The sequence below is a fragment of the Lissotriton helveticus genome, chromosome 2_1 (genome assembly GCF_964261635.1).
Source record: "Lissotriton helveticus chromosome 2_1, aLisHel1.1, whole genome shotgun sequence".
Lineage (NCBI taxonomy): Eukaryota > Metazoa > Chordata > Amphibia > Caudata > Salamandridae > Lissotriton > Lissotriton helveticus.
Window position 1 is genome coordinate 1353029409 of NC_136059.1, and position 26278 is coordinate 1353055686.

General features: G+C 53.6%; 1 protein-coding gene across 3 annotated transcripts in view; it reads left to right on the plus strand.

The window, feature by feature from the left end:
- Positions 1-26278, plus strand: part of WDFY3 (WD repeat and FYVE domain containing 3) — a 1930620-nt gene that overhangs the window by 1485785 nt on the left and 418557 nt on the right. For all 3 annotated transcript variants that reach the window (XM_078676292.1, XM_078676293.1, XM_078676294.1), the window contains 2 exons: positions 24950-25035; positions 25327-25407. In XM_078676292.1, coding sequence (XP_078532418.1) covers positions 24950-25035; positions 25327-25407 — 167 coding nt within the window. The remainder of the gene's footprint in view (positions 1-24949; positions 25036-25326; positions 25408-26278) is intronic.

Below are 26278 nucleotides of genomic sequence, written 5' to 3' on the forward strand. Positions count from 1 at the left end.
CACCACACCCACCACATCCACCATACCACCACTGCCACATCCACCACGTCCACCACCACTACATCCACCACCACTACGTCCACCACCACATCCACCATACCACCACCACATCCACCATACCACCACCACCACATCCACCACCACCACATCCACCACCACCACATCCACGTCCACCACCACATCCACCACTTCCACCACGTCCACCACGTCCACCACCACCACGGCCAGCACCACCACCACGGCCAGCACCACCACTAACTCCACCACCACCACGTCCACCACCACTAACTCCACTACCTCCACCACCCCTACCAGCACCACGTCCACCACATCCCCCACCACATCCACCACCACATCCACTACACCCAGCACCACCACTACCACCACCACCACCACGTCCACCACCACCACGTCCACCACCACTACCACCACTTCCACCACCATGTCCACCACCACGTCCATCACCACCACCATCACCACCACGTCCATCACCAACACGTCCACAACCACCACGTCCATCCCCATGTCCACCACCACGTCCACCACTACATCCACCACCACTACCACCACATCCACCACCACTACATCCACCACCACTACATCCACCACCACTACATCCACCACCACTACATCCACCACCACTACATCCACCACCACTACATCCACCACCACTACATTTACCACCACTACATCCACCACCACTAAATCCACCACCACTACATCCACCACCACCATGTCCACCACCACCACGTCCACCACCACACCCACCTCCACCACCACCATATCCACCACCAACACATCCACCACCACCCCATCCACCACCACCACGCCCACCACCACCACATCCACCACCACTACGTCCACCACCCACCACCACCATGTCCACCACTACTACCATGTCCACCACGTCCTCCACCACTACCACCACCACGTTCACTACCACCACCATGTCCACCACCACTACACCCAGCACCACCACGTCCACCACCAATACCACCACTTCCACCACCACCATATCCACCACCACGATGTCCACCACATCCGCGACCACATCCACCACCACGTCCACCACCACCACGTCCACCACCACCACGTCCACCACCATCACTTCCATCACCACCACATCCTTCACCACCATGTCCACAACCACCATGTCCATCACCACCATGTCCACAACCACCACGTCCACCATGTCCACCACCACGTCCATCACCATGTCCTCCACCACTACATCCACCACCACTATGTCCACCACCATCACGTCCACCACCACACCCACCACCACACCCACCACCACACCCACCACCACATCCACCACCACATCCACCACCACTACGTCCACCACCCACCACCACCATGTCCACCACTACTACCACCACCACGTTCACTACCACCACCATGTCCACCATCACTACACCCAGCACCACCACGTCCACCACCAATACCACCACATCCACCACCACCATATCCACCACCACCATGTCCACCACATCCGCCACCACATCCACCACCACGTCCACCACCACCACCACGTCCATCACCACCACGTCCATCACCACCACATCCTTCACCACCATGTCCACAACCACCATGTCCACAACAACCATGTCCATCACCACCATGTCCACAACCACCACGTCCACCATGTCCACCACCACGTCCATCACCATGTCCTCCACCACTACATCCACCACCACTATGTCCACCACCATCACGTCACCACCACACCCACCACCACACCCACCACCACACCCACCACCACATCCACCACCACATCCACCACCACATCCACCACCACGTCCACCACCACCACATCCACCACCACCACATCCACCACCACCACGTCCACCACCACCACCACGTCCACCACCACGTCCACCACCACCACGTCCACCACCACCACTACCACCACCACCAGATCCACCACCACCACATCCACCACCACCACATCCACCACCACTACATCCACCACCACTACATCCACCACCGCATCCACCACCAACACCACAACCACCACATCCACCACCACCATGTCCACCAACACCACGTCCATCACCACCATGTCCACAACTACCACATCCACCATCATACATTCCACCACCACAATTACCACCACATCCACCACCACATCCACCACCACTACGTCCACCACCACCATGTCCACCACCATGTCCGCCACCACGTCCACCACCACCATGTCCATCACCATGTCCACCACGTCCACCACACCCACGGCCACCACCACATCCACCACCACATCCACCACCACATCCACCACCACCACATCCACCACCACCACGTCCAGAATCACCACACCCACCTCCACCATGTCCACCACCACCACATCCACAACCACTAAGTCCACCACCACGTCCACCACCACCACGTCCACCACCACCACGTCCACCACCACCACGTCCACCACCACCACGTCCACCACCACCACGTCCACCACCACCACGTCCACCACCACCACATCCACCACCACCACATCATCCACGTCCACCTCCACCATGTCCACCACCACCACATCCACAACCACTAAGTCCACCACCACGTCCACCACCACCACGTCCACCACCACCACGTCCACCACCACCACGTCCACCACCACCACATCCACCACCACCACATCATCCACGTCCACCACCACCACGTCCACCACCACCATCACCACGTCCACAACCACCACATCCACCACCATGTCCACCAACACCACGTCCATCACCACCATGTCCACAACTACCACATCCACCATCATACATTCCACCACCACTTCCACCACCACAATTACCACCACATCCACCACCACTACGTCCACCACCACCATGTCCGCCACCACGTCCACCACCACCACACCTAGCACCACCACGTCCACCACCACCACTACTACCACCACCACTACATCCACCACCACCATGTCCACCACCACCACGTCCACCACCACCATGTCCACCACCACCATGTCCACCACCAACAATGTCCATCACCACCACATCCACCACCACCACGTCCACCACCACCACGTTTCCCACCACCACATCCACCACCACCACACCCACCACCATGTCCACCACCACCATGTCCACCCCCACGTCCACCACGTCCACCACCACCATATCCACCACCACGTCCAACACCACCACGTCCAACACCACCATGTCCAAAACCACCATGTCCACCACATCCACCACCACCATGTCCACCACCAACAATGTCCATCAACACCACGTCCACAACCACCACGTCCACCACCACCACATCCACAACCACCACATCCACCACCACCACATCCACCACCACCACGTCCAGAATCACCACCTCCACCACCACCACACCCACCTCCACCATGTCCACCACCACCACATCCACAACCACTAAGTCCACCACCACGTCCACCACCAGCACATCCACCACCACCACATCATCCACGTCCACCACCACCACGTCCACCACCACCATCACCACGTCCACCACATCCACCACCACCACATCATCCACGTCCACCACCACCACGTCCACCACCATGTTCACCCCCAACATTGTCCATCACCACCACGTCCACCACCATGTCCACCACCACCACGTTTCCCACCACCACGTTTCCCACCACCACGTTTCCCACCACCATGTTTCCCACCACCACGTCCACCACCACCACGTCCACCACCACCACGTCCACCACCACACCCACCACCACCACACCCACCACCACCATGTCCACCACCACCATGTCCACCACCACCATGTCCACCACCACTCCACCACCACAACGTCCACCACCACCACCACCACAACCTCCACTACCACCACGTCCACCACCACCACGTCCAAAACCATGTCCACCACATCCACCACCACTATGTCCACCACCAACAATGTCCATCACCACCACGTCCACAACCACCACGTCCACCACCACCACATCCACCACCACTATGTCCACCACCACCACCACGTTTCCCACCACCACGTCCACCACCACCACATCCACCACCACATCCACCACCACCACATCACCACCACCATGTCTACCACCACCATGTCTACCACCACCATGTCTACCACCACCATGTCTACCACCACCATGTCCACCACCACCATGTCCACCACCACGTCCACCACCACGTTCACCACCACAACCACCACCACGTCCAGCACCACCACGTCCAGCACCACCACGTCCAGCACCGCCACGTTCACCACCATGTCCACCACCACCTCCACCACCACATCCACCACCATGTCCACCACCACATCCACCAACACCACCACATCCACCAACACCACCACGTCTACCCCCATGTCCACCACCACCACGTCCACCACCACCACGTCCACCACCACCAACACGTCCACCACCACCACACCCACCACCATGTCCTCCACCACCATGTCCACCACCATGTCCACCACCACGTCCACCACCACCACATCCACCACCACAACCTCCACTACCACCACGTCCACCACCACGTCCACCGCCACCATGTCCACCACCAACAATGTCCATCACCACCACGTCGGCAACCACTACATCCACCACCACTACATCCACCACCACCACATCCACCACCACATCACCACCACTACGTCCACCACCACTACGTCCACCACCACCACATCCACCACCACCACATCCACCACCACATCACCACCACTACGTCCACCCCCACGTCCACCACCATCACCACGTCCACCACCACCACATCCACCCCACATCCACCACCACTTCCACCATCACCACACCCACCATCACGTCCATCACATGTCCACAACCACCATGTCCACCACCACCACTTCCACCACATCCACCACCATGTCCACCACGTCCATCACCATGTCCACAACCACCACGTCCACCACATCCACCACCACCACATCCACCACCACTACTTCCACCACCACATCCACCACCACCATGTCCACAACCACCACGTCCACCACCACATCCACCACCACCACTACATCCACCACCAACACGTCCACCACCACCATGTCCACCATATCCACCACCACGTCCACCACCACCATGTCCACCACCACATCCACCACCATGCCCACCACCAACAATGTCCACCACCACCACGTCCACCACCACCACGTCCACCACCACCACACCCACCCACCACATCCACCACCACATCCTCCACCACGTCCACCACCACCATGTCCACCACCAACAATGTCCATCACCACCACGTCCATCACCATGTCCACAACCACCACGTCCACCACCACACCCACCACATCCACCATACCACCACTGCCACATCCACCACGTCCACCACCACTACATCCACCACCACTACGTCCACCACCACATCCACCATACCACCACCACATCCACCATACCACCACCACCACATCCACCACCACCACATCCACCACCACCACATCCACGTCCACCACCACATCCACCACTTCCACCACGTCCACCACGTCCACCACCACCACGGCCAGCACCACCACCACGGCCAGCACCACCACTAACTCCACCACCACCACGTCCACCACCACTAACTCCACTACCTCCACCACCCCTACCAGCACCACGTCCACCACATCCCCCACCACATCCACCACCACATCCACTACACCCAGCACCACCACTACCACCACCACCACCACGTCCACCACCACCACGTCCACCACCACTACCACCACTTCCACCACCATGTCCACCACCACGTCCATCACCACCACCATCACCACCACGTCCATCACCAACACGTCCACAACCACCACGTCCATCCCCATGTCCACCACCACGTCCACCACTACATCCACCACCACTACCACCACATCCACCACCACTACATCCACCACCACTACATCCACCACCACTACATCCACCACCACTACATCCACCACCACTACATCCACCACCACTACATTTACCACCACTACATCCACCACCACTAAATCCACCACCACTACATCCACCACCACCATGTCCACCACCACCACGTCCACCACCACACCCACCTCCACCACCACCATATCCACCACCAACACATCCACCACCACCCCATCCACCACCACCACGCCCACCACCACCACATCCACCACCACTACGTCCACCACCCACCACCACCATGTCCACCACTACTACCATGTCCACCACGTCCTCCACCACTACCACCACCACGTTCACTACCACCACCATGTCCACCACCACTACACCCAGCACCACCACGTCCACCACCAATACCACCACTTCCACCACCACCATATCCACCACCACGATGTCCACCACATCCGCGACCACATCCACCACCACGTCCACCACCACCACGTCCACCACCACCACGTCCACCACCATCACTTCCATCACCACCACATCCTTCACCACCATGTCCACAACCACCATGTCCATCACCACCATGTCCACAACCACCACGTCCACCATGTCCACCACCACGTCCATCACCATGTCCTCCACCACTACATCCACCACCACTATGTCCACCACCATCACGTCCACCACCACACCCACCACCACACCCACCACCACACCCACCACCACATCCACCACCACATCCACCACCACTACGTCCACCACCCACCACCACCATGTCCACCACTACTACCACCACCACGTTCACTACCACCACCATGTCCACCATCACTACACCCAGCACCACCACGTCCACCACCAATACCACCACATCCACCACCACCATATCCACCACCACCATGTCCACCACATCCGCCACCACATCCACCACCACGTCCACCACCACCACCACGTCCATCACCACCACGTCCATCACCACCACATCCTTCACCACCATGTCCACAACCACCATGTCCACAACAACCATGTCCATCACCACCATGTCCACAACCACCACGTCCACCATGTCCACCACCACGTCCATCACCATGTCCTCCACCACTACATCCACCACCACTATGTCCACCACCATCACGTCACCACCACACCCACCACCACACCCACCACCACACCCACCACCACACCCACCACCACATCCACCACCACATCCACCACCACGTCCACCACCACCACATCCACCACCACCACATCCACCACCACCACGTCCACCACCACCACCACGTCCACCACCACGTCCACCACCACCACGTCCACCACCACCACTACCACCACCACCAGATCCACCACCACCACATCCACCACCACCACATCCACCACCACTACATCCACCACCACTACATCCACCACCGCATCCACCACCAACACCACAACCACCACATCCACCACCACCATGTCCACCAACACCACGTCCATCACCACCATGTCCACAACTACCACATCCACCATCATACATTCCACCACCACAATTACCACCACATCCACCACCACATCCACCACCACTACGTCCACCACCACCATGTCCACCACCATGTCCGCCACCACGTCCACCACCACCATGTCCATCACCATGTCCACCACGTCCACCACACCCACGGCCACCACCACATCCACCACCACATCCACCACCACATCCACCACCACCACATCCACCACCACCACGTCCAGAATCACCACACCCACCTCCACCATGTCCACCACCACCACATCCACAACCACTAAGTCCACCACCACGTCCACCACCACCACGTCCACCACCACCACGTCCACCACCACCACGTCCACCACCACCACGTCCACCACCACCACGTCCACCACCACCACATCCACCACCACCACATCATCCACGTCCACCTCCACCATGTCCACCACCACCACATCCACAACCACTAAGTCCACCACCACGTCCACCACCACCACGTCCACCACCACCACGTCCACCACCACCACGTCCACCACCACCACATCCACCACCACCACATCATCCACGTCCACCACCACCACGTCCACCACCACCATCACCACGTCCACAACCACCACATCCACCACCATGTCCACCAACACCACGTCCATCACCACCATGTCCACAACTACCACATCCACCATCATACATTCCACCACCACTTCCACCACCACAATTACCACCACATCCACCACCACTACGTCCACCACCACCATGTCCACCACCATGTCCGCCACCACGTCCACCACCACCACACCTAGCACCACCACGTCCACCACCACCACTACTACCACCACCACTACATCCACCACCACCATGTCCACCACCACCACGTCCACCACCACCATGTCCACCACCACCATGTCCACCACCAACAATGTCCATCACCACCACATCCACCACCACCACGTCCACCACCACCACGTTTCCCACCACCACATCCACCACCACCACACCCACCACCATGTCCACCACCACCATGTCCACCCCCACGTCCACCACGTCCACCACCACCATATCCACCACCACGTCCAACACCACCACGTCCAACACCACCATGTCCAAAACCACCATGTCCACCACATCCACCACCACCATGTCCACCACCAACAATGTCCATCAACACCACGTCCACAACCACCACGTCCACCACCACCACATCCACAACCACCACATCCACCACCACCACATCCACCACCACCACGTCCAGAATCACCACCTCCACCACCACCACACCCACCTCCACCATGTCCACCACCACCACATCCACAACCACTAAGTCCACCACCACGTCCACCACCACCACATCCACCACCACCACATCATCCACGTCCACCACCACCACGTCCACCACCACCATCACCACGTCCACCACATCCACCACCACCACATCATCCACGTCCACCACCACCACGTCCACCACCATGTTCACCCCCAACATTGTCCATCACCACCACGTCCACCACCATGTCCACCACCACCACGTTTCCCACCACCACGTTTCCCACCACCACGTCCACCACCACCACGTCCACCACCACCACGTCCACCACCACCACGTCCACCACCACACCCACCACCACCACACCCACCACCACCATGTCCACCACCACCATGTCCACCACCACCATGTCCACCACCACTCCACCACCACAACGTCCACCACCACCACCACCACAACCTCCACTACCACCACGTCCACCACCACCACGTCCAAAACCATGTCCACCACATCCACCACCACTATGTCCACCACCAACAATGTCCATCACCACCACGTCCACAACCACCACGTCCACCACCACCACATCCACCACCACTATGTCCACCACCACCACCACGTTTCCCACCACCACGTCCACCACCACCACATCCACCACCACATCCACCACCACCACATCACCACCACCATGTCTACCACCACCATGTCTACCACCACCATGTCTACCACCACCATGTCTACCACCACCATGTCCACCACCACCATGTCCACCACCACGTCCACCACCACGTTCACCACCACAACCACCACCACGTCCAGCACCACCACGTCCAGCACCACCACGTCCAGCACCGCCACGTTCACCACCATGTCCACCACCACCTCCACCACCACATCCACCACCATGTCCACCACCACATCCACCAACACCACCACATCCACCAACACCACCACGTCTACCCCCATGTCCACCACCACCACGTCCACCACCACCACGTCCACCACCACCAACACGTCCGTCACCACCACACCCACCACCATGTCCTCCACCACCATGTCCACCACCATGTCCACCACCACGTCCACCACCACCACATCCACCACCACAACCTCCACTACCACCACGTCCACCACCACGTCCACCGCCACCATGTCCACCACCAACAATGTCCATCACCACCACGTCGGCAACCACTACATCCACCACCACTACATCCACCACCACCACATCCACCACCACATCACCACCACTACGTCCACCACCACTACGTCCACCACCACCACATCCACCACCACCACATCCACCACCACATCACCACCACTACGTCCACCCCCACGTCCACCACCATCACCACGTCCACCACCACCACATCCACCACCACACCCACCATCACCACACCCACCATCACCACACCCACCTCCACCACACCCACCTCCACCACACCCACGCCAACCACCACCACCACCTCCACCACCATGTCCACCACCAACACCACCACATCCACCAACACTACCACATCCACCACCACATCCACCACCACCACCACCACATCCACCACCACCACGTCCACCACCACCACGTCCACCACCACCAGGTCCACCACCACCACGTCCACAACCACCACGTCCCAACCACCAGGTCCACAAACAACACATCCACCACCATTACGTCCACCACCCCTATGTCCACCACCACCACATCCACCACCACCATGTCCACCACGTCCACCACCACCATGTCCACCACCAACAATGTCCATCAGCACCACGTCCACCACCACATCCACCATACCACCACCACCACATCCACCACCACCACGTCCACCACCACTACATCTACCACCACTATGTCCTCCACCACTGCATCCACCACCACTACGTCCACCACCACATCCACCATACCACCACCACCACATCCACCATACCACCACCACCACATCCACCACCACCACATCCACTACCACCACATCCACCACCACCACATCCACTACCACCACATCCACCACATCCACGTCCACCACCACATCTACGTCCACCACCACATCCACGTCCACCACCACATCCACGTCCACCACCACATCCACCACCACCACGTCCACCACGGCCAGCACCACCACCACGGCCAGCACCACCACTAACTCCACCACCACCACGTCCACCACCACTACCTCTACTACCACCACCACCACCACATCCACCACCATGTCCACCACATCCACCACCACATCCACCACCACTACACCCAGCACCACGTCCACCACCACTACCACCGCCACATCCACCACCGCCACATCCACCACCACCACGTCCACCACCACATCCACCACCACCACGTCCACCACCACCATGTCCACCGCCACGTCCATCACCACCACGTCCATCACCACCATGTCCACAACCACCACAACCACCATGTCCATCACCACCACGTCCATCACCATGTCCACCACCACGTCCACCACTACATCCACCACTACCACCACATCCACCACCACCACATCCACCACCACTACATCCACCACCACACCCACCTCCACCACCACCTCCACCACCACCACCACATCCACCACGTCCATCACCACCACATCCACCACATCCACCACCACTACGTCCACCACCACCATGTCTACCACCACTACCACCACGTCCACCACCACCACATCCACCACGTCCACCACCACTACCTCTGCCACCACCATGTCCACCACCACCACCATGTCCACCACCACTACACCCAGCACCACCACGTCCACCAACAATACCACCACATCCACCACCACCATATCCACCACCACCCTGTCCACCACATCCACCGCCACATCCTCCACCAACACGTCCATCACCACCACGTCCATCACCACCACGGCCCTCACCACCACGGCCTTCACCACCATGTCCACAACCACCATGTCCACAACCACCATGTCCATCACCACCAAGTCCACAACCACCACGTCCATCATGTCCACCACCACCACGTCATCACCATGTCCACCACATCCACCACCACATCCACCACCACTACCACCACCAACACCACTACATCCACCACCACTATGTCCACCACCACCACGTCCACCACCACCACGTCCACCACCACCACATCCACCACCACGTCCAACACCACATCCACCACCACCACGTCCACCACTACTACGTCCACCACCCACCACCATGTCCACTACCACCACCACGTCCACTACCACCACCACATCCACCACCACCACATCCACCACATCCACCACCACTACATCCACCACCGCATCCACCACCACCGCATCCACCACCAACACCACAACCACCACATCCACAACCACCGCATCCACCACCACCACGTCCATCACCACCACATCCACAACCACCACATCAACCACCACCACCACATCCACCACCACCACATCCACCACCACCACATCCACCACCACCACATCCACCACCACCACATCCACCACCACCACATCCACCACCACCACATCCACCACCACCACCACATTCACCACCACATTCACCGCCACATTCACCGCCACATTCACCGCCACATTCACCGCCACATTCACCGCCACATTCACTGCCACATTCACCGCCACATTCACCACCACATCCACCACCACATCCACCACCACCACGTCCACTACCACCACCACGGCCAGCACCACCACGGCCAGCACCACCATGTCCACCACCACATCCACCACCACATCCACCACCACATCCACCACGTCCACCACTACCATGTCCACCACATCCACCTCCACGTCTACCACCACCACACCTAGCAGCACCACCACCACGTCCACCACCACTACTACCACCACCACATCCACCACTACCATGTCCACCACATCCACCACCACATCCACCACCACGCCCATCACCACCATGTCCACAACCACCACGTCCATCACCACCACGTCCATCACCACCACGTCCATCACCACCACGTCCATCACCACCACGTCCATCACCACCACGTCCATCACCACCATGTCCACCACCACCACATACACCACCACCACATCCACCACCACTACGTCCACCACCACCACACCCACCACGTCCACCACCACATCCACCACCACTACGTCCATCACAATGTCCACCACCACCACGTCCACCACCACCACACCCACGGCCACCACAACATCCACATCCACCACCACCACGTCCACAATCACCACCTCCACCACCACCACATCCACCTCCACCACCACATCCACCTCCACCATGTCCACCACCACATCCACAACCACTAAGTCCTCCACCACCACCACCACGTCCACCACCACCACATCCACCACCACCACATCATCCACGTCCACCACCACCACGTCCACCACCACGTCCACCACCACCACGTCCACCACATCCACCACCACCACATCATCCACGTCCACCACCACCACGTCCACCACCATGTTCACCACCAACAATGTCCATCACCACCACGTCCACCACCACCACCACGTCCACCACCACCACGTTTCCCACCACCACGTCCACCACCACCACACCCACCACCACCACCACCACCACGTCCATCACCGCCATGTCCATCACCACCATGTCCACAACCACCACATCCACCACTACGTCCACCACCACCATGTCCGCCACCACATCCACCACCACCACACCTAGCACCACCACGTCCACCACCACCCCTATTACCACCACTACTACCACCACCACCACTACTACCACCACCATGTCCACCACATCCACCACCACATCCACCACCACGTCCACACCACGTCCACCACCACCACGTCCACCACCACCATGTCCACCACCATGTGCACCACCATGTCCACCACCAACAATGTCCATCACCACCACATCCACCACCACGTCCACCACCACCACGTCCACCACCACCACGTCCACCACCACCACACCCACCACCACCACCATGTCCACCCCCACCATGTCCACCCCCACCATGTCCACCCCCACCATGTCCACCCCCACCACGTCCACCACCACCACGTCCACCACCACCATGTCCACGTCCACCACCACCACATCCACCACCACCACATCCATCACCATGTCCACCACCACCACGTCAAACACCACCATGTCCAAAACCACCATGTCCACCACAACCATGTCCACCACATCCACCACCACCATGTCCACCACCAACAATGTCCATCACCACCACGTCCACAACCACCACGTCCACCACCATCACACCCACCACGTCCACCACCACATCCACCACCACTACGTCTATTACAATGTCCACCACCACCACGTCCACCACCACCACGGCCACCACAACATCCACCACCACCACATCCACCACCACCACATCCACCACCACTACATCCACCACCACACCCACCTCCACAATGTCAACCACCACATCCACAACTACTAAGTCCATCACCACCACGTCCACCACCACCACATCCACCACCACGTCCACCCCCACGTCCACCCCCACCACATCCACCACCACCACATCCACCACCACATCCACCACCACCACCACATCATCCACGTCCACCACCACCACGTCCACCACCATGTTCACCACCAACAATGTCCATCACCACCACATCCACCACCACCACGTCCACCACCACCACGTTTCCCACCACCACACCCACCATGTCCACCACCACCATGTCCTCCACCACATCCACCACCACCACCACGTCCAAAACCACCATGTACACCACATCCACCACCATTATGTCCACCACCAACAATGTCCATCACTACCACGTCCACAACCACCACGTCCACCCACCACCATGTCTACCACCACCATGTCCACCACCATGTCCACCACCACCACCACGTCCACCACGTCCTCCATCATGTCCACCACCACATCCACCAACACCACCACATCCACCACGTCCACCACCACCATGTCCACTACCACCATCACCACATCCAACACCACCACACCCACCACCACCACGTCCACAATCACCACGTCCACAATCACCACCTCCACCACCACCACATCCACCACCGCTACATCCTCCACCACTACGTCCACCACCACACCCACCTCCACAATGTCCACCACCACATCCACAACCACTAAGTCCACCACCACCACGTCCATCACCACCACGTCCACCACCACCACATCCACCACCACCACATCATCCACGTCCACCACCACCACATCCACCACCACGTCCACCACCACCACGTCCACCACCACCACGTCCACCACCACCACGTCCACCACCACTACCACGTCCACCACCACCACGTTTCCCACCACCACGTCCACCACCACCACACCCACCACCACCACACCCACCACCACCATGTCCACCACCACCATGTCCACCACCACCACCACGTCCACCACCACCACATCCAAAACCACAGTGTCCACCACATCCACCACCACCACCATGTCCACCACCAATGTCCATCACTACCACGTCCACAACCACCACGTCCAGCACCACCACACCCACCATATCCACCACCACTACGTCCACCACCACATCCACCACCACCACCACATCCACCACCACATCACCACCACCACATCACCACCACCACATCACCACCACCACATCACCACCACCACATCACCACCACTACGTCCACCACCACTACGTCCACCACCACCATGTCTACCACCACCATGTCCACCACCACCACCATGTCCACCACCACCACCATGTCCACCACAACCACCACCACGTCCACCATCACATCCACCAACACCACCACGTCCACCCCCCCGTCCACCACCACCATGTCCACTACCACCATCACCACGTCCACCACCACCACACCCACCACCATGTCCACCACCACCATGTCCACCACCACCATGTCCACCACGTCCACCACCACCACATCCACCACCACCACATCCACCACCACCACAACCTCCACTACCACCACGTCCACCACCACCACGTCCAAAACCACCATGTCCACCACATCCACCACCACCATCTCCACCACCAACAATGTCCATCATCACCACGTCCACAACCACCACATCCACCACCACCACCTCCACCACATCCACCACCACATCCACCACCACATCCACCACCACATCCACCACCACTACATCCACCACCACATCCACCACCACATCCAACACCACCACATCCACCACCACATCACCACCACTACGTCCACCACCACCATGTCTACCACCACCATGTTCACCACCACCACAACCACCACCACAACCACCACCACATCCACCACCACCACGTCCACCACCACGTCCACCACCACGTCCACCACCACGTCCACCACCACGTCCACCACCATGTTTACCACCACATCCACCAACACCACATCCACCATGTCCACCCCCACGTCCACCATCACCACGTCCACCAACACCTCATCCACCACCACACCCACCACCACCATACCCACCATCACCACACCCACCTCCACCACACCCACCTCCACCACCACCATGTCCACCACCATGTCCACCACCAACACAACATCCACCACCAACACCACATCCACCAACACTACCACATCCACCAACACTACCACATCCACCAACACTACCACATCCACCACCACCACATCCACCACCACCAGGTCCACCACCACCATGTCCACAACCACCATGTCCACCACCACCACGTCCACCACCACCACGTCCACAACCACCATGTCCACAACCACCACATCCACCACCACCCCTATGTCCACCAACACCATGTCCACCACCACACCCACCACACCACACCCACCACCACCACACCCACCACCACACCCACACCACGTCCACCACCACATCCACCACCACATCCACCACCACGTCCACCACCACTTCCACCACCACCACATCCACCAACGCCACCACATCATCCACTACCACCACCACGCCCACCACCATTGTCCATCACCACATCCACCACCACCACATCTACCTCCGCCACCACCACATCCACAACTACATCCACCACCACCACATCCACCACGTCCACCACCACCACGTCCACCACCACCACCACGTCCACCACCACCACGTGCACCACCACCACCACCACCACGTCCACCACCGCCACGTCTACCACCACCACGCCCGCCACCACCACGCCCACCACCACCACGTCCACCACCACCACGTCCACCACCACTACGTCCACCACGTCCACCACCACCACGTCCACCACCTCCACGTCCACCACCACTTCCACATCCACCCCCACCACATCCACCACGTCCACCACCATGTCCACCACCAACACCACATCCACCACCACCACCATGTCCACCACCACCACGTCCACCACCACCACCAACACCACATCCAGCACCACATCCACCACGTCCACCACCATGTCCACCACCAACACCTCCACATCCACCACATCCACAACCACCACTCCAAATACCACTCAGTGCCAAATAATTACACGCCACATAATTACACTCTACTGAATGCAACTCACACTCAATACCACTCAGTGCCACATAATTATATGCTACATAATTACACTGCACTCATTGCAACATACACTCCACACAATACCACTGTGCCACATAATTATATGCTACATAATTACTGCACTTAACGAAACCTATTCCATATACCACTCAGTGCCACATAATTACACGCCACACAATTACACTCTACTGAATACAATATACACTCCTCATAATACCACTCAGTGCCTCATAATTACACTGCGCTCAACGCAACATACACTCCAAATACCACTCAGTGCCACATAATTACACGCCACATAATTACACTGCACTCAATGCAACATACTCTCCAAGTGCCACATCATTATATGCTACATCTTTACACTGAGCTCAACGCAACATACTCCAAAGACCACTCAGTGGTGGTGGCGATAGGAGTTGGTGGCAGCTACTCCCCGCTGGGCGCCGAGCCTTGCAACATTTAGAAAGCAGTTCGTTTCAGAGGCATTTTAGACAGTTTTGGCGAGCTTTGTTCTGTGTACTCGAGCTGTAGCTCGAATTTAAATAGCTATTTTTTAAATCAATGCAGTGACTGTATTTGTTTTAGTATCACCCTGACAACTTGAGCACTTACTCGCACTCACCAGGGACTTTCATCATTCACCTGAGGGCTGTTCTCGCTCTGTGTGAAGGCAACTGGCACTCCAGTCAATCGCGGTTGTGAAGGGCGGGACAGGGGCGGCACCTTACGGAGCGTCGAGCGGTTAGCGCTCTAGACCTCCGCTTCCTGGAGGGTATTTAGCCACTCGTCGGCCCCAGCGCGCAGCGATGACGCGCAGGGTAGGCGCCTCTGACTGCGCCAAAGACGAGCCTAAGACCAGCCCGTCTGTGCCCGTCCGGGCCAGGCCGGGTCACGGGGCAGGAAACGCTGCTACAGGTATGATCTCTGCGGATCAGCTAAGGGCTCTGCGCCCTAGTAGCAACGGGAAATGTACCGTCCTAAAACCTTCCCTAACAGGTACACAAGCATGTCCTCATTGTGCTTTTGCCCTATCTAATGTTCAGCCCCATCCAGAGGTTACACATATTCGTAAGTTACCTACTCAATCCTCTGATCATAACCCCTGTGTTTTCACTTTTTATACCGTTAATTGTAGATCTTTACCCCAACATAAGTCAGATATTTTCCATCTCTTAGCTGAAGAAAAACCATGTGCGGTGTTTTTAACGGAGACCTGGCTACATGAAAGTGCAGGTCCCGATGTAGCCGCCGCCTTGCCCTCTACCTATGCTATTGCTAGAGTAGATAGAGTGAGACATGTTGGAGGTGGTATTGCCGTGATTTTCAACAGGGAGTTTAAATGTGACCTTGATTTGGTTAATATTCCTGGATGCGAAGCAGCATTTTTTTAAATTTCACTAAATCCAAATTTTATGTTCTCTGGTTTTTTAATTTATCGCCCACCCGGAAATAGTAATGTTTGGGCTGCGAATTTGGCTAATTTCATTTCGCCTTATTTTCTTAACGCCCAAAACCTAACTATATTGGGTGATTTAAATCTCCACTTGGAGGACAAGTCAAATAGTATAGCTGTGAACCTCCTGGAGGATTTTACTGCTCTGAATATGACACTGCGAAATGAGGGCCCCACCCACAAAGCAGGACATTTGTTGGACCCCATTATATCAAACATACAGGAGTTAAAATGGCTTAAAACTGACCCCATTTGTTGGTCTGACCATTTTCTAACTCTCTTTAGTATTACCCTTAGAGAACCCATGCAGCTATGCTCCACCCGGCCTCCGATCCTTATGAGAAATTGGAAAAGGCTGGACCTGACTGAGCTGCAGAACGCACTAAAGAAATCCCCCCCTGTCCTGGGTTGTGATATGGATAAAAATGCGTTGGAAACCCATACATGGTTGGAGAGGGCAGTCGACACTTGTCTACCTATTGCCAGGTGTAGAGGGAATGTTCATCGCCTACCGGCTCCCTGGTACACTGAGGATCTCAAATTAGAAAAAACTAAGTGTAAGGCACTCGAACGGAAATGGCGCAAACACTACGACCCTCTAAAAAAAGAGATCTACCGTAAGGCCAGAAACCTTTATCACTCGGCCTGTACGAGAGCCAAAGCCTGTTATGTAACAGAGACTATTAACACTGCTGCTAACAAAGCACCGACTCTTTTTAATACAGTCAAAGAACTAGCTGGAGCAAACTCTATGGCTGCTGCACGCCCCCTTACCACCCAAAAATGTCAAGACCTTGCCACCTATTTTGTGGAAAAGATTGAGACCATTATTGCCAATATTAACCCTCCGTTGAGGGACGGCAGAGAAGTTCCGCCTCCAGTTAGATCAGTAGGATGCCGGCTTGATTCCTGGCCACCTATTACTTTGGAAACCCTGAAATCCTTAGCCATCTCTATTAAGTCAGGCTCTCCTTGTGACCCTCTCCCTATTAGCATTTTGAGCCAACTTGATGACTCTGCTCTGAAGATCATTTCTGAGACATTAAATGCCTCTATTCATCTGGCAAAAGTCCCAGCGTCCTGGAAGCACGCCATGGTCAGCCCTTTGCTGAAGAAGCCTTCTGCTGATCCTGAGGTGCTGGCCAACTACCGCCCCATCTCCCTGCTGCCTGCTTTCTCAAAAATTTTGGAGAAACACATTCATGGTGTTCTTACCACATTTACGGAGAATAACAACCTACTCCACTTCTCCCAGTCAGGTTTCAGGGCTTGTCATTCCACCGAGTCCGCCCTCCTGGGAGTCACCGAGAAGATCAGGGGGCTATTGGACGCGGGGCAAACGGTTGCACTTGTCCTGCTTGATCTAAGCGCAGCCTTCGACACCATCTCACACGACAGACTGCTTACCAGGCTGAGTGAGGATGGTGTCGGAGGGGCAGCGCTAAACTGGATTAAATCCTATTTGTGCAACCGGACGTTTCAGATCTCGTCTTCACAGGCTCAGTCAGACACCTTTGTTTCGCCCCATGGCGTGCCTCAGGGCTCAATTTTGAGTCCGCTATTTTTTAATCTGTATCTCCGCCCTCTCGCCGATCTAGCAGAGCGAGTTGGTCTAGAACTCATGACCTATGCGGATGATTCGCAGATTATTTTTTCTCTCACCAATTCGGATCCTTCATCCCCCTCTGTGCTGAAACTAGGTCTTCATGAAGTCTTCAGCTGGATGTCAACGAACCAGCTGAAGCTCAATGGGGAGAAGACGGAGATCCTTCTCTTAGGTAAAAACAGAGACCTTTGGCAGGATACTCATTGGCCGCCATCCCTGGGCGCTTTTCCTATTCCAGCTACCCATGTCAGAAATTTAGGGGTGCACATCGATGACACACTATCGATGAAACAGCAGGCCAACAAAATGGCTGGTACTTGCTTCACTATCCTCAAATGGCTGCGGAAGATTATCTGGATGTTGCCTGTTGATACCCAGAAGACCGTAGTCAATGCCCTTATTACATCTCGGCTTGACTACGGTAACATCCTTTACCTGGGTTCCAACTTAGCCGTGATCAGGCGGCTTCAGCTAGTCCAGAACTCTGCAGCCAGGTTGCTATGTAAAATCCCCAGGACAGCAAGGATTTCTAAGCACCTTAAGGACCTGCACTGGCTCAGGGTGGAGAACCGGGTTCGGTTCAAAGCCCTGAGCTATATGTTTAAAATAAAGGCAGGAACCGCACCAAAGTATTTGCAAAAATTAGTTAGGCCCTACTCTCCTGCACGTAATCTCCGTTCTTCAAATGGAGCAAACTTTGTGGTACCCAGATTTAAACTGGCCAGAATGGGAGGGAGATCCTTTTCCTATCTGGGACCAGTTCTCTGGAACTCCCTTCCCCCAGCTCTACGAAAGGAGGAAAACTTTGTCAGCTTTAAGAAAAGCGTTAAAACCTGGCTTTTCAATAAATAATTGTGGTCTCTGGCCGTTTTGCTTTCTGTGTTGTTGTTTTCTTAGTCCTGGCGCCGGGAAACCCTTTGTGGGTATCTGCGCGCATTACAAATGCAAAAAATAAATAAATAAATAAATAAATAAATAAATAAATAGTGGCACAAAATTACACGCCACATAATTACACAATATATCTGTCTATCTATCTATCGCCCTCACTCTATCGATCTATCTATCGCCCTCACTCTATCTATTGCCCTCACTCTATCTATTGCCCTCACTCTATCTATTGCCCTCACTCTATCCATCGCCCTCACTCTATCTATCGCCCTCACTCTATCTATCGCCCGCACTCTATCACCCTCACTCTATCTATCGCCCTCACTCTATCTATCTATCGCCCTCACTCTATCCATCTATCGCCCTCTATCTATCTGTCTGTCTATCACCCTCACTCTATCTGTCTATCGCACTCACTCTATCTATCGCCCTCACTCTATCTATCGCCCTCACTCTATCCATCTATCGCCCTCTATCTATCTGTCTGTCTATCACCCTCACTCTATCTGTCTATCGCACTCACTCTATCGCCATCACTCTATCTATCGATCGCCTCACTCTATCTGTCTATCGCCCTCGCATTATCTATCTATCACCCTCACTCTAAATCACCCTCCCTCCCTCTATCTATCTAACACCCTCCCTCTTTCTATCGCACTCACTCTATCTATCGCACCACCACAGCATCACTCAGCACCACCACAGCATCACTCAGCACCACCACAGCATCACTCAGGGGCACCATAACATCACTATGCGCTACCACAGCATCACTGAATGCCACAGCATCACTCGTCGCCACCACAACATCACTCAGCGCCACCACAGCAACAATCTGTGCGACCATTCAACAACAACTGGTTCAAATATGTTCTCTCAATGTTTCAAGCTTTATTACAAAGGTCACAAAAAGATGTTAATATTTCACTTCTGTTCTTGGATTTTCGTCACCATAAAATACATTGAACATAATCTTCACAAACGTTATTTACAAAAGTTTAAGCTATTGCCATTATACATTAAAATAACTTTTGTTTAAGTATTAATTATTTTTAAAAAAGCTATTATTTGTTATATCAAACATCTAAGACACGTAAATACAACACATATTGCATTACAAATGCTATAGGTGTTGCATTTGCGAAAGTTATAACTACTGGCATTGTAAATGACAAAGCTATTAATTTAGCTATTTTCAAAACCAACACATAAATAAAAAATGTGTCATTTACAATACCAATAGCTCAAACTTTCCTAATTCTTGTTTCTCATGGGTGCCTTGGTGTTTTTTTTTTATCTTCGTTAAAGAGGTACACTATTTTATCAGATCAGCGTTGACTGACTTTTTTCCTTTATAAGTAAAGATCCTCTATCCTGGCTATTCAATTTTATTTGTAATGTCACTAATTTGACCATTAGCACGTTATATCCTTTTCTTAGTCAAGACATGCTCTCTTTTGGAGTATCACTCTGCTCGTAAGAGGATTCTTGCGGGGGTCTAATACATTTTTATGCTGCCTCTGGTGATCTGTCTTTTTTCTTTGCCCTTCTTTTCACATCTAGATAACTAATAGTTCAGAAAAAGTAATATCCTCTATGGCAGCATTTGGAAAATGAATGACTCATAAGTTAATTACAATCTGAATCAGCAATTTTATTCTTGATGTGAGATGTCTGGTTCTGTTCCACATGGTGCCAACTGTCTTTTTGAGTTGTTACTCCTTTTTTTGTGGGGGGGGGGGGTACAGTTTTTGACACTGTTAGGAATCCTAGTTTCCTAACACTTCCTCTGAATCCTCAAAATGCTATTGATTTTTTTTTCCTGGATCACATCTAGGCCTCCTGGGCTTTGCTGACAGAGTAGCATTGCTGATTTTGTCAGTACCTCTTTTGACTTGCTCAACCAGGCATAGGGGAAACATCCTTAACAACGAAGTTTAAAGAACGAATGACCTGAACAACGACCAATCGGTTGACCACGACTTCATTAACAACACCCTAACAACGACTTTCATAAACCACGAAAACCACCTCCGCACCCCCCAATGACATGACTCACTCGGTACTTGGCAAACATATGTAGAATTGTTTCACACCATGAATACTTTTTGCGACCTAAAAGTTGTTTTCATGAAAATGTGAGCAAACATAAAACTTTGCAACTCTGCAACTTTCTGAAGTCTTCAGTGGACCTTTGTAAAGTTAGCGAGAACAAAGTTTTAACCTGACTTTCCATCCGCGTGCTATGTATACAGAAAACCCCTCTCTCAGCTCTGACGAATTCATGCTAACATGTTTTTTCTAATAAATGCATTTATCACATATTGTTATTTCACTTTATTTTCAGATTTATTGTTTCTTTACTTTTCTTTCAAGCCTTTCTGGTAGTCCCAAACCAATAAAATGGACACTTGCATAAATATACATGTTCGAAGCATGGGCTCACTGTATGTTGTCTATTGTACTTTGCTGTCCCTCAATTTCTCTCGGATTTGTTTTGTGAAAACAGTACTTAATTTTTTCACACCATTTAATACTTTTTGCGACCTGAAAGTTGTTTTCCTGAAATGTGAGAAAATATAAAATTTTGAAACTTTCTGAAGTCTTCAATGGACCTTTGTAAAGTTAGCAAGACCAACTTTTTAACCATACTGACCATCCGCGTGCTATGACTATTGTAGGGCTGCAGTCTGCCTTCATCCTGCCGGTGGCACACGCCTGCTTAGGTGGTTTGATTGTGGAGATGTGTGGTGACTCGGTACAGGGCGTCTCCCCCTTCTCCCCCCGACCTGACATGCTCCCCCCCCCTCCCCCACCCCCCCCCCCCCCCCCCCCCACCCCCGGCATGACTTACTCGGCAGCTGACCAGGACCGGTTGAAAACGCCTGCTAAGGTGGTTACAATGCGTAGCACGCATCTGCCATGGTGGGATGTGAGGATGATGTGTGATGACTGGGTACAGGGTGCCCGTGCGTCTCTCCCCTCTGCTCCCCATGACCTGACATGCTCACCCCCCTCCCCCGTCATGACTTACTCGGCACTGTTGATGAGCACTCTGATGAGCGCGGGGCTGCAGTCTGCCTTCATCCTTCCAGATTGGCAGCACGTCAGGGGCATAGCTTCGCAGGGAATGCTCTGGCCTCAGCCAATGCATGCTGGTGATTTATGTGATGGGCAGATGAGGCTTAAACATTTAAGGATTATTCACTCAAACTTGTTTATTTAAAAATTCATCTATTACATTTCTTTTTTTTTAATGTCAAAAACATGCGATTTTAAAGGACATAGTTGTGTAAATGGGTAATGAGCAAAATGCATATTTTTTTCATGGTTTAGGTACTCGTTGTAAAAAAATTAAGTGATTTGGCATTGTTCGTTGTTTAGCCTTCGTGGTTAAGGAATTCGTTGTTTAGGGAGTAGTTGTTTAATGATATATCCCGGGCATATGGATGGTCATAGGTACACCACCTCGTTTAGTATCTCAGAGGCATTCTGACAGATTACCATACACTTATGTAGGTGACATCATCTGAAACTCAACAGATCGCCAAGCAGAAACCTAGCTCACCAAGCCTCTATAATAAACCAGCAGTAGGTTTAGTAAGAAAATGATCAACAATCAAGCTAGTGCAAAAACATGAATGCATAAAACTATGCAATTGATACAGCACTGATAAGAAAAAAACGTGCTCAAGTATTTTTTCAAACTCTAGATAACCCCTTTTAATGTGTAAATGTGACATCCTAAACATGCCTGTGGTTAGCTAACCATATAATAGTCCTTGCCTGTCATCGTGTGTAAGGTGCTTTCATAGTCTCCTTCCCTTTTTTAAATTAGGACAAAGGCGCTTTCTCACTATAGTATTTTCTTTTTATGTATTGGTCAATGATTTCCCTAGCAGTGCTCGGCAGGTCTTGACACCTGGCCTTATAAAATGAGTCTGGCCTTTATATGTAAATTGTACTGATGAGATGTACATCTCTTCAAAAAGATGGAGTTTGCTTTCTGAGCTGTTCAATCTTTTGCTTTTTCCAGCCAATTGCCATCGAAGTGTTCTCTGGAGATGGGAGGAATTACCTTCTGGCTTTTCAGAAAGGAGTTAGAAATAAAGTTTATCAAAGGTATGGGGAAAGTCCATTGCATGACCTGGTAAAGAAAACATTTTTTCAAGTGAAGATAGAAGAAACTTTATATTTAACAATTTATTATTGGATATTACATGCAACGTGCTCATTAAAGTACTGTTTTTTTTATTTTTTATTAATGAATAATGACAGACAAAATATATTTATAAGACTTTCAGAAGTCAATGTCAAAACATAGCACACATATGTGGAACACCCTATTTAGTGCTGATGTATTTTGCTAGTAGACCTGCATGTTGAACTTCTTTTTATTTCGCAATCATACAGGTTTTTGGCGGTGGTTCCATCTCTAGTTGACAGTTCTGAGTCGGTGTCTGGGCAACGACCAAACACCAGTGTCGAACAAGGGTATGTATTGGTTTATTTCTGAAAAGATAATGTCTGTGAAATTGGATGGAAACAGGATTTTACAATATGATGTTAGTGTTTTTACTAAAAAATACTCTTCCATTCCAATTTACTGACCCTTTCAATAATTTAAAACACACATTTTTAATGCAATAACTTGGTTTTCTGCTCTGTTTGATGGGCATGTGGTTTCACCTGCCAGGACTTGTGTGAAGGATTTCCTCAGTCATATGGAAAAATCGTTTTTCTAATCCCTAGCAAGAGGCCTATAACTCTTCCCCCATCCACTGCAGTAAGGGATCTGCAGATCACTCGTTCAAATACTGGCATGGCCAACCGAAGCTTCATTAAATAGTGTGCCTTTAAAAAAACAATACTGATCATTTACAGCACTCCGAAATGGCACAATAGCATTATTAAGCACTACAAAATTTTTATAACCCTTCAATCAAAAGGCCTAGGTTCCACAGCCCAAGAATAAACTAATATTTGACTTCTGTTAAACACTTACCTAAACTCACTTTACTTCCTCAATTTTGGACTGTTACAAAGTATCCCACCCAAGTCGAGGCGGAATCATCCCAATCTAATTGCCCAGCTCACCTGGTTAAAACAACAATTCAGACCAATCCAGCCCATTGGACAGGGCTCTATACTCCAAGAACAGGGATCCCCAGAGCTAAGCCAGGGCTCCAAAATTCTGAGAACGAACTAGAAACAGACCCTTAGGAATGATATAGAAGAATGGGGGACTCCTGGGTTGTTGATTCATGACTGGGTCTAGAGGTATACATTATTACTGGGCGCATGGGGAAAGGTGAATCTACATCTTGGAAATTTGGGCTTAGCCTTGTCAGGTCCATTATGGAAC